Here is a 12547-nt window from a genome sequence, read left to right on the forward strand (position 1 = left end):
AAAGTATTCTTACACAATGTGTTACTTTTTTAGATCTGAATAATTAATGTATATTAATACAAGTGTCAATATCTAATGTAGTGTTACTTATAAAAATGTTTTTAGATAAAAAAATGTTAGTATTTGACAATTCATTGTGATTCTACAGAGGTTGTTCAGTTAAATCAGACTAACTTTTTTGTACTTTGTATTAATCAGTAATATTTTTATGTCTGCTATGACTAATAGTTCTGTGACATAGGGGAAGAATAAATAGATTTATTTAGCAAAGTTTACTTCAATAATCCATGTAGTCTTCATATAATCCACAAAAATATATGCAAGAAAAGTAAATCATTTTCATGTTAATGTTGATCATGAACCAATGTAATGACCATGTTCATCCAAAAAAATAAAATAATTGGGTCATAAAAAATAAAACAATAATTCAAATGAGGTTTATTGCATATTATTTTACATATAGAACACTAAATCTGCAAATCTTTTTGCTAAACTGCAGAATTGAAATCTGATTGTTATTTCTACATATCACTACAATGTAAACCGTTAAACAGAATAATAACACTAGCCACAAAGACAAGGTTATAACTTGGTTGCTATGATGTCTTCACAATCTCCAGGTGCAGAGTAAGCCATTTTTGGTTGCCTTTTGAGAAATAGAGGGATAGTGTGTTAGTTTCTCTTGACAAAATATAACATGTAAAAATGTATAATACTTAAGAGGCTTAATGTGTAACTTAAGTATTACAGAGTCATGCAACTGAATTTAAAACATGTCGACACTGCAAAAATCCCTTTCATCAGCAGAATTTCACTAAATATAAGTATTTTTACCAGTTTTGAAAACTTTTTCAATGTAATCGTACATGTACCTCTTGCCCTCTGCCTCCTCTGTTGAACCAGGCAGCTCAGTGCGTCTGGTCTCAGGAAGCAGGAAGGCCGTTATCCCACTTGCTAGTGCCAGGCTGCCTAACACCAGAGTGGGAATAGTGAAGTGGTAGACCTCCAGCATGTTCACCACAGGAGCCAACATACTTGCGACTCGTGCTGCAGTGGAGCCCAGGCCCATGGCTGTCTGACTGGAAATCAACAAGTGGATTATTACATAACTGCATTAAAAACAACAGTCTTATTCATAACTACAGAAAACAACACGGTCATGCTTACCGAATGGAGGTGGGGAAGAGTTCTTGAATATAAACGTTGCAAATACTGCCTGCGCCATTCATGAGAAATCTTCCACAAGTGGCAAGAGCAGCGACGGCGATGGAATTACCTTAAGAAGAGCATCACATGGTTAAGTGCTGATTCTTTGTATGTTACAGTGTGTTACATGAAGGAAAAGGTTTTACTTTGTGGAACCGCAAGTGTCAGGAGACAGAGGGACCCTCCTACTATGAGGGCAGCCATCAGAGACACCTTCCTTCCAACCGTTTCCAAAGACCACATGCAGAGGAAGTGGACAGGAATCTCAGAGAGGCCGAATATGAGTTGATTGAGAAAAATATCAAGGCCAAACTTCCCCACATTCAGAGAGAGGCTGTAGTACGCTAGATTTAGCGCACACCTGAATATAAACAATATAGAGGGCCATTCAAGTTTTGATACGAACTGAACCCTGAAAAGTTCAGGAAAAAAAGTTTGAAAACAAACGTTTCTCTGTGAATCAACTCACCATGCGAAAGTAATGCTTAAGAAATATTTCCTGAGCACACGGGAAGCAAAAAGGATTTTTATACCTCCCCTTTCAACAGGCTTTTCATTTAGGACCTAACAAAAGATGTTATCCATATTGTGTTATTTAAGAAAAATGGGCCTGTCCATTGGCTGGATGTGCAAATTAGTGAAATATATCTCCACCTTCTCCACTAATGAGTCTGGAACTGTACGTTTGTTGATCGCCGCTGCCTTCTGAATGAGTTCTTTAGCATCTGTAGTTCTTCCACGAACAAGAAGCCATCTGGCAGACTCTGGAATAAACCTATAATGGTGTGTATATCAAATGATTTAATTCACTTACAAATCCTTCAAAACAAATGCAAAATTACTGAACTGCACTGAAGAACACACATACCATATGTAGGTGACCACAAATGCAAGTGGGCCAGCCATTATAAACTGGTCCAGTCTCCAGTCCCTGACATAATAAACAACGGCAAGAAACATGACCTGGCCCAAAGCGGCCAGGACTTGACTCAGACAGGCTGCAAAGGATCTCTGAGCGACTCCAATCCACTCAGTGGCTACAGTGAGGATGAAAACATTGTGATAAACACACATTATAGGAATTATAATGATGAAACACAGCTATTCCGTGTTTCACAGTCACATAATATATAGCCCAATATAGTCTTACACAAGACCTTTCAACTGATTTGTTGATGACGCATAATGAAAGTAAAAATATTCTATGCAGTTTCTAGTAAGTTGATCAGCTATCTGATATTTTACATTGAATATTCAATCTGCTGATAGCCAGTGATGATGCTAAATATTGTCTCATACCAAGGATAATGCTGTTGATCCGAAATCCTCCAAGAGCAATACCAACAATGAACTGTGATGCGAGGTACACATAAAAGTTTGGAGCGAGACCAGTCACGACTGTGAATATTAGCATGAGCACCATAGGTATCTGTGTAGCTCGCTTGCGACCAAACCTTGAGTTCATTTAAACAAAGAGAGAGAGAGAGAGAAAGACAAGAAAAAACTATATAATTTACTAGAGAAGACTATTGATAACATCACGCATGAAATGAAATCTTTTCTATATGCTAAATGTATGATGTAACTTTATTTTTCATGTCACAGACATCGGATGGAGTACATTTCTATGTAAGTGTCTATTATAATATAATATAATTTTTATATATATATATACTAGGTGAATACTTTCCACACATACATGACATGAAGCTTGATGTGTGGGGGAACAAAGACAAATCTAAGTAACACTTTGTTTTACAGTGCCCTTGTTAAGCATTACATATACTAACTATAATGATAACAGTAACTTATGCATAACTACAAACAACTAACCTTAACCCAAATCTTATTATAATATTAATATTACTCAGTACATTTTGTGTAACTAGACTGTGACAAGGACACCTTAATTTTATCTATTCCGTATTTAATCGATTTTTTTAACACTTACGATTCTGAAAAGGGCCCAAAAAGTACAGCTCCAACTAGTACTCCAGCGAGGAATATTGTCTGTGCTCCCCGAAACAAATTTGCATTGTCACATACAAGATCGAACTGCAAAACATCACAAAAACGTCAGGCATTTATGAAGGCTTTCTTGATGTACACAGCATATTGTTGCCTAAATCAGCTCAAAGTGAGGTCATTTAAACACATGGTAGTTAAATTACATTGTAGTGTGACCACAAGTCAAATGTTTTCCAAATTATGGGTAACTAAACCCAAGTTACATTTTCAACATGTTTATTTGAAACACACCAGTGGTAGTACTTACATCGGTGACAATGGTTGCTTCATAAATAGTATCATTATGCACCCATCCATCAGTGCAAGTGGTGGTTTCATTTAGACCGTATTCCTGGATAGCAGACAGATCCCAATCCACGGGCACATACATCTGACAGGGACTGAAAGAGCCATTCGAGAGCCTCGGCAGAGTCAGGTTGAGCTGCTCTTCCTTCGTCAGATTGGAACCCACCTGAAGGATCCAGTCAGAGTTGCAATGGTGGTTTGTGTCTGCGTGGTTGAAGACAAGGCTGGATAACTGAAAAGGCAGAATGAGATTTGGAAAGCACAAAGCAAACAAGAGAAGCTTTTGGAAAAGCCCAAAGTCGCCTACAGTTTCTAAAATCTCCCCAAAATCAGCCATGGTGGGCCAGAAGAGAGACAACCCAAGAAAGCTTGAGAAGTTATACTAGAAAACAAAGCTAATTAATGTTTAACTGCATAATCATGTGAATATGTCACAGAAAGTCATATATACAGAGAACAATGGTCATGTTATTGCGGAGAAAGTGTAATGGGTCAACATTCAAATGTTTTTTCAGACAGAAATTATATATATATGTGTGTGTATTTGTATAGTGTCTATCTATGCATGTATCTACGAAAATGTGGCAGCAAAACAATTTTCACTTGCTTGTAAATTTCACAAATAATTACAAATAAACAAATATAAAACGTGTAATTTTGAAGTAGAAAAACCTTTTTTACATTTTCTTGTAAAAAAATACTTCAATGATCTATTTATTTCAATAATCATACATGCATATGTATGTATGTATGTATGTGTGTATATATATATATATATATATATATGCATATGTATATACACATACATATACAGTATATATACACATACATATATACACATATATGTGTATACACACACACACGCACACATTATATATATATATATATATATATATATATATAGGTACATACATACATACATACATACCTCTATATCTATATAAAGTTTTCAAAACTAAACTGAAGTGAACTAGAGCAGTACTTTGGTTCTAAAATATAAAAACTAATAAAAAATTGTGCTGACAGTAAATGTAATGTGTAACTCAACAATATAACACCCCTAGCAATAAACTGGATAAGTGCCACAGAGGACTATTATGGATCATGAAGCACTTCAACATTATGCAATTCACTATTAGACAAGTCTGCAGGGAAATGTCATAATTTCATTCTTTATTGATTATTATTAAAAATAACTGGGTACACATGCACTGAAAATCCCAAAAAGTGAAATACTATACAGTGTTCTACCATTGTCCTTAACACACCATACTGAGAGTGATAGTAATACCTCCATTGCTGTTGTGTCATGACAATTCATTCCTTGAAGTTCAATTAGATTAAAAAAAAAGAAGACACTAAATAAAAAACGTTGATTTGAAAACACTTAAATATTCCACTAAAATGCAGCCAATTCCTCTTTTGAAAGACCTGCATACATGTGCTTGGTGTGAAAATACAGCAGCCTTCCAGACTGCTTACAGAACAGAACGGAGGAATGATCTTAAGACAACTCACCTCAACAAACACCACCACACAGAAATATGAGCATGTAGAGATAACAAGATCTGATGTGTCAATATGAAGACAAATCAGCTTAGTTAATTATCTTTAAGGATTCCTACAAATGAGAAACAAGAATATGCTTTCAATTGCTTTCAAGTGCTCAGTTGAATTACTTCTAATGAATTCCAGAAAAAGGGCAAACCACTTGTCCACACGTGAAAATCGTGAAATAATGATAATAGTCTAATCACTATCCACTACCATGGTGAGAAAGAGACTTGAGGACTTGAAGTGTCTTACAAGAGAAAGGGGAAATATTTGAGGCTTTAGAGAATCATGACAGGGCCATAAACAATTTAGACCATCAAAGAAATGAAATCATTGTGTTTAAGCTTTGACTTGAAAGTCTATTTAAAGGATCGGAGATATGATTGACACAATGATTACAGTAAGGTGGCATGCCATTGTAATGAGCTGTTACCCATTAAACCACAGACCACAAGCATTCCTTCTAAGAATCTCACCAACCACTCACACAACGATGAACAAAGACAGCAAGGCAGAAACTGAAATGTAGGAAAACAATAATAGCCCTCCACTGTTGACAAAGTAGAATTCAGTACATAAACTATTCTCAAGTCATGCTAATGTAATATTTCAGGCCTACATTTTTCAGTAATGAAACCCGAGTGTTGTGTTTTTCCACTGTGAACACAAAGAAGCCAACAATAAGTCATTAGACAAACCACCACGTCCACTCCAGAAAGGCCAGCTGTGAACAGTATGTATACTGTTTATATTATATATAAACAACACCAATTTGATTATTTACATGATTATTTTCTTGATCAAGTACTCGTTAAGATGCCCCACCCACATTCATTGTTGTATTCACACTAAATATATTTTAAAAAGAAAAATCAACAGTCATTTGCACATACACACAAGTGTGAAAGTGACAGCAAATGAATCACCAACCATGTCTACAATTAATCGGGTTTAAAACCATCTTAAAATGTACTGTTTGTTGGAAGCCAAGGAGAGAAAATAACTGGGAAAATTAAAAATGAAGTGGAGTGTAGATCCTCAATAAGAAAATGAATTAAACAAAATTAAAAGTCCGGCAAAAAGGTTTAAATAAAATGTAAAAAAAAAAAAAAACAGTTATTGCCGAAATCACTGGCAATATGACCATGTCATTTTGTTTTTTAAAGGGAAAAAATACCAGTTGCATGTGAACACATTTTCTGCCTATATAACATGGAATCAGACATCAGTCTACTAACTAAGACGGATGATATATTAAGCAAGATGTAATGAACTTAAATATTTACAATGACACAAACAGGCCCACGAATTCAAATCCAATGGATCCTATTGCCAATATTACTTGGACACAGGATGAGTCCTGAAGTCACTTTTTCTGGGACTGTGTCCCAGGCTTCACTGGTTTTTACTTCATTAACAGTGCTTGCAAGGCAAGCAATGTATATTGACAGTCATGTTTTTCCATTTTTCTATACATCTCTAGGTCCACGCACAGACTCCATTCCAACTTTGTTTTGCAGATGTGTTTATAAATTGAGTACTTTAAAAATGTGTTGAATATTGAGAATTCAAAATGTAACTATCAGTGGTAATTTGATTTTACCAAAATGTTAATGCTATTCTTTTGCCGCCTTGCAAACGCTGGAATCTCCTTAAAAAAAAAAACATAAATCTATAACACTATCCAAACAGCTGCCTCTATACTTAACAGCTACGCATGTAAATGGAACTTGTAACATTATGCTCAATCCACAAAATTGCATAAACCTTTCTAATATATATGAAATGCACAATTTCCAGAGAATTTCAATTGTTTTCTGAAACAACAGCATATACATCCTTCGCGAAAAATATCAATTGGATGAAAAACACTGTTCACGTTTTTTTAACGAGCTCAATATCTCATTTCATCTCTCTTGCACCTCCTCTTTTCACAAAGAGCCGGCAAAATTAAGTGAGAGCAAAATGATCAGCATATCTTAAGTTAAAAATCATTCATGCAGTCTGGCATTAGCCCATGCAAAACGATGGGAATGTATCCCGATAGTGAGAAAGCAACAGAAACGTGTAACCGTGAGGTACAGTGCACGGGTGTAACGGTGAAACATCATGTCTGACGGGGTTGTGGGTGACGTGGCTCCCATGTTTACTGGTTAATGTGTAAAACCATACAATGCTGATCGCCCCAATATGATGCACCACATTGCAGAGAACAGCTGACTTTATAGCGGTGCCAACATGCACCCTTAAATGCTATTGAATGACAATCCTCCTTCCTTTGAGGTACACAGCTGAAAGCACACACAGTCACTCATTCATTTCACAGATGAGATCCACAGCTACTGTCGACCTACAGTTGTAAATTCAGTAGTACTACCGAAAGTAAGGCATTCTTTTAACATCTACCAGTACTAGGAGTTGGTTCAGATTGTGCAAATGTTTAAAGCAACAGAAAACAAAACATACATGAATACTGTAAACATCTGAGGTGCGCTCCTATGAAGAACTCGGATGCAGTCCTATTCGACATTTGTGGTGTCAGGTTCCTTCTGTCTCTTTGGCAGTAGTGGTTTCTTTAGGCCAATGAAAGCATTTACAATGCACTGTTGTGCAAACAAGTCTGTGTGTTTTTTTTCCCGGTTGCTGGTAATACTGTTTTAACTTATACTCAGCTGAGCAAATCCCATGAGTTTAATGTCGTCTGGAATTTCAGAGTTGTCCACTCCCGATGCCTAAACGGAAGAAAGATAAACATAGAGCCAAATATAAAACAACACCTCCGGTGAGTAACTGACCACTGCATCACATAATCTAATGACTTACCAACTTGAAAGTGACATTTTTGTGGGTTTGTGGATCATCAACGATTTTCTGCAAATTGGCTGCAACTAAAAAATGAATGCAAGTTAAAAACACTAATTATTTTCAACCTTTGTCTTTTTAGTGTGGAGCAGCCATTTTATTTTTATCTCGACAAACTCACCAATGACTAAGTCTCTCCCATCCACCAGTCCTGCAGACACAAGCTCCTGAGACACTCCATCAGCTGTGTCTGGATATAGAAGACAATAAGTTATACACATTTTACAAGCTTTGTGATCGAGATTGCGTGATTAGAAATTAGCAAGAAACAGACAGATATTTAGTCAAGTGAACAGCAAACTGCACAAACCTCTCCCAGGCATGAACTCAAATCTGATATCGTTCAGCTCTTTCTTTGTATTCCTGTTGTGAAAATAAATAAAGTAATGTGAAACAGTTTAAGAAACAAGATATTATCAGAAGACATTTTGATTTTACTGTAGAACTAAACTGTTATTTTAGTTTTTTATATACGGATACTGTTTTTTTTTTTTTTTTTTTTAATTTGAGTAATTGTGTTATGTGCTTTTACTTTTTAGTTTAGATTTTTAATATTTAATTTAATTTGATTTCAATTTTAGTAATTCTTTAATCGTTTCAGTAATTCCACTTGATTTCAGTTAGTTGCTAAGGAAACATTTCTAATTTTTGTGCAAGTTTTCCATATAATATTTAAGTTTCATATTATTTCAGCATATTATGAAAATATTTTTTTTTTTAGTTTTAGTTAACAATAACAACACTGTAAAGTCCTTTCTTTCAATCCTGCACCAATGTGCATCACTCTAAAAACCTTTCAGTGATAAACTGAAATATTTGTATTGTCATACAAAAAGAGCAATTATATCAGTTTCACCCAAAAATCTAACTTTTAAGTCACTGGGATCAGTGCTTGCATTTTTATCTAATGTAAAAAGAAAGGGTGAGCCAACACAACCCTGTGGAACAAATGCAACTGTCCTCAACAGTATGGTTAACTCTAACCTAACTGATCTATTTGGTTATAAAAAAAGAAAGAAAAAAAGAAACCGTTGTTTTTGATTGATGGTCAGCATCAATCATCATGATTATAATGAAAAATACCTTAATCTTAGAACCAGGCTGATGGGGGTTTTGGCTGAGTCTTGCCCTGTCGTAGTAGGTCCACCAGCCTGCAGGGATACAATTTTAAGATCTAAAGTCAAACCTAAATTATGAACCAAGTCCACTTGTTTGGTCATTCTCACTACTGATACTGTTGTCACACATGTGACTCATCAAAGCAGAGCTCACCTGGGAGCCTGGAGAGGACGCTGATATCGTGGCTGTGTCATTTGCAGCATGTGGCACTTCAGACTGTCCTGCAGCTGCTGGATGCAGGAAGCTTGATGGATCCGCTGGAAAGATCTTTGAAAGAGGCAGAAACAAGATTTTCTTGAGAATGGCTTTGAGGTAACTCAAAAAGTAGGAAATGGAACTGAACTCTCACCTCTGCATTTTGCACAGCCTCCTCCTTTACTCTTGGTGACTAAAAAGAGACAATTTAAAAGACTTGCTTTATCCAAATCCACAGCCTAAAATAAAACAGACTTTGGTAACGATGCAGCAGATGAGTGTGTACCCGTAAAGCGGCCACTGCAGCCTTTCCTTCCTCACTCTCCATGTCCAACTCATCATCACTCCATTCCCATTCTCCATCCTCAGTCTTGTGAAGTCGACCGCTGGAGCCCGGAACCCTTCGCACCTGTTTACACAAACAACAAAATGCTTGAAGCACAACTACTAAAATTATTGTGTAATATTTGTCAGTAAATTTCTCACCCACCTTCCTTGATCTCTCTCCTATTGTTGGCGCCCTGTCCAGCAATTTTTCTTTCAAGTATTCATTGTTCTGTAAAGAAATTGTGAGAAATGAAATTCAACTTTCGTAGTAAGCTACAAGCCAGAAAATTTGTTCTAAATATACACATTATATTCTATTATTATTTATTATGAATAATTCCACAAATGTAATATTTTGGTTAAAACTGTGAAATCAGGTTATACTATTCTAAAAATACATTTGAGAGAGACAGCATCCTCTGTGGGTCGTAATGTAGCACTGCAGTGGCGTACAGGCCTCTCTGTTTACGCACAGACTACAGTGCTACTGAGCCGCCAGGAATGAAAGTCTGCTGAGGCAGCACTGCGTTTGTTACTATATGGGCTGTATCCCATGAGCAGGAAATGGCCTTTAGAAACTCGAATCCTGAGCATTTGTTACAGTAAACCAGCCAAGCTGGACCAGTGGTTTAGAAATGTTTAGGCGACAACGACTGTAGCCAAACGAAATAATTTTGCCTACTGGAAGCAGCAATTACATAAAACAGACCACACATTTATGCACTTAGGTTACCAGTAAATGAATAAAAAAATGTCACTACTCTAGTCATTCTCTGTAGTTTACAAATTCGGGTTACAGGATCTCACCTTGGCTTTTGTGAAGAACTTGTGTTTTAAGAGTTCAGCAGCTGTAGGGCTGTTGATGAAAAACATTGAAAATGTATAATATGACCAAAAACCGTTGGTCTTGATAGAATCAGAGAACGTTAGGAAATCAATGCACTACCGTTTTTCTGGATCCTTCTGGAGGCACAAGAAGATCATCTTCCGAAAAGATTTGCCATATTTTTTAACCATCTCTTTATCTGTAACTCCAGTCTCTAGACAAGGAGGGTCATTCTGTAGGGTTAACATGAGAACCTAAACCAAAAAAAAGGGAGAAAGGAAGAAATCAAGAAAGTCCAAGACAAATCATTACTGTGGACCAAGTATAGACAAAATCATTAAGCAACCAGAGGCTTCTGAATTATTGCAGAAAATGATTATGCTTCTCACACATTTTGTTCATCAAGATACATTTTTTATGAATTTGGAAGCCTAAATAAAAATCTAAGTAAAATGTTAGGCTATAAACAAACAACACCATAGTTGCATAACCTCAACGTCAGCACCACTAAGCTTTTAACAAATCTTTTTATCTTCATTTAAAATCTACAAGCTGCAATGTTTGAGTTAGAATAGAGTGCAGGAGCAGAAGTATAAATACAACAAGGTTGTAAAAATTGACTAGTGAGTAGATAAGTTTTCCTGTTTGGTGTAATGAGGTTTAATGTCCTTGACCACCTCTGTGGTCCTATTTAGCAACCACCTTTTTTTCAACACACATAGAAGCTTGAAAAACAATGACTGAGGTATTACTGATGTATTTTATGTAATAGAATAAAACGTGAATTTAAGCTTGTGTTAACCACCAATCAAACATTTAACCAAAACCCATTCAAAAAACCCACTGACTTCATGCCAATGGAAACGAAAGTGCAAAATGCCAACTCAATTCCAGATTTTACGATTCATTCCTTCATCACTCCTTTGGCAGGTTTCATAGCGGACTCTCCATGAACTGAACACAAACAGTGACTTGAAGGCTGCTTACCTTCATTGGAGGATATTTGTGATATGGAGCAGCCCCGGTTGCCAGCTCAATAGCTGTAATCCCGAAACTCCAGAGATCAGCTTTGAAATCATAACCCCTAACCTGTGATTGAGCAAACACATTATCATTATCACATTCCGTAACAAAGTAGGAACAGGTGGGACAAACAAATATATGAAAAGCAAAGTAGGAACAGGTGGGACAACACTAACCTGCTCCATCACCTCAGGCGCCATCCAGCATGGAGTTCCTACAAATGTCTTCCTCACTTTGTTTCTAGTCATGTCTCCACCAGTTGCTAAAAAGGCACTAACACCAAAGTCTTCAGGGGGAAAAGCAGATGACAAAACTATGAATCGCCTGACCCATGTTGTTTAATATATGCTTTTCGTTCCAAGCACCACCTATAATCAAATCAAAACCTTCCTAGTCCAGAAAATGAGCATCTAGAGGCCATTCCCAGACTTTGAAAGCAAACTGAATTATATTGCCTTTTTCCTGTTTGCTTCAACAAAAAATTACTTTTTTCCCTCCAAGTATAACATTCCGCATAAAGTACATAAACACTAAGGCAATCAAACATTACATTTAAATAAGAATATTCTACATTCCTAGATAATATTCTACAGTTGAGATAATTTTTAAAAAGCAGTGTATTTAAACCCTACTACTAAGCTAATTACTTGTCAATAACAGTGAAACTCCACCTGCAATTTGAACAGAGCCGTCTTCTCCTAAAAGAATATTTCCAGCCTTCACATCCCTTAACAGAGTAAAAGTAGAAGTCAGTGTATTGCTCAGTGACTCAAAGTTAAAGGGTTAGTTCACCCAAAAATTGAAATTACCCCATGATTTACTCACCCTCAAGCCATCCTAGGTGTATATGACATTCTTCTTTCAGACGAGTACAATCGGAGTTATATTAAATAATGTCCACGCTAATCCATGCTTTATAATGGGAGTGGATGGTAGCCCAAAATTTGAAGTCCAAAAAATTGCACCCATCCATTATAAAAGAAGTCCACACAGCTCCGGGGGGTTAATAAAGGCCTTCTGAAGCAACGCGATGCGTTTGTGTAAGAAAAATAACCATATTTACAACTTTATAAATTTTAATCTCTAGCTTCCGCTAACTGTCGTACGCTCGTTCACGAGAGA

At 36.3% G+C, this 12547-nt stretch overlaps 2 protein-coding genes across 3 annotated transcripts in view; both read right to left on the reverse strand.

Moving 5' to 3' along the window:
* Positions 1-518: 518 nt before the first annotated feature.
* LOC107722499 (solute carrier family 22 member 13-like) lies at positions 519-7610 on the reverse strand. Its single transcript, XM_016530863.1, has 11 exons — positions 7540-7610; positions 3482-3723; positions 3184-3261; positions 2506-2557; positions 2075-2243; positions 1861-1981; positions 1676-1770; positions 1353-1567; positions 1168-1276; positions 873-1079; positions 519-681 (listed from the first exon to the last, which is right to left on the reverse strand). The coding sequence occupies exons 1-11, from the start codon at positions 7601-7603 to the stop codon at positions 597-599; spliced, it is 1437 nt and encodes a 478-aa protein (XP_016386349.1). The 5' UTR covers positions 7604-7610; the 3' UTR covers positions 519-596.
* LOC107722611 (serine/threonine-protein kinase OSR1-like) overlaps positions 4672-12547 on the reverse strand; it is a 17311-nt gene continuing 9435 nt past the window's right edge. For both annotated transcript variants that reach the window (XM_016531041.1, XM_016531040.1), the window contains 14 exons: positions 12097-12152; positions 11602-11711; positions 11390-11491; positions 10523-10656; positions 10384-10432; positions 9740-9805; positions 9536-9658; positions 9404-9442; positions 9208-9321; positions 9019-9086; positions 8246-8298; positions 8057-8125; positions 7897-7961; positions 4672-7805 (listed from right to left, as the gene is read on the reverse strand). In XM_016531041.1, the coding sequence (XP_016386527.1) occupies positions 7731-7805; positions 7897-7961; positions 8057-8125; positions 8246-8298; positions 9019-9086; positions 9208-9321; positions 9404-9442; positions 9536-9658; positions 9740-9805; positions 10384-10432; positions 10523-10656; positions 11390-11491; positions 11602-11711; positions 12097-12152 (1123 nt within the window). In that variant the 3' untranslated portion in view covers positions 4672-7730. The remainder of the gene's footprint in view (positions 7806-7896; positions 7962-8056; positions 8126-8245; positions 8299-9018; positions 9087-9207; positions 9322-9403; positions 9443-9535; positions 9659-9739; positions 9806-10383; positions 10433-10522; positions 10657-11389; positions 11492-11601; positions 11712-12096; positions 12153-12547) is intronic.

This window comes from Sinocyclocheilus rhinocerous, unplaced genomic scaffold (assembly GCF_001515625.1).
Source record: "Sinocyclocheilus rhinocerous isolate Xijiao unplaced genomic scaffold, SAMN03320098_v1.1 scaffold541, whole genome shotgun sequence".
NCBI classification, from domain to species: Eukaryota; Metazoa; Chordata; class Actinopteri; order Cypriniformes; family Cyprinidae; genus Sinocyclocheilus; species Sinocyclocheilus rhinocerous.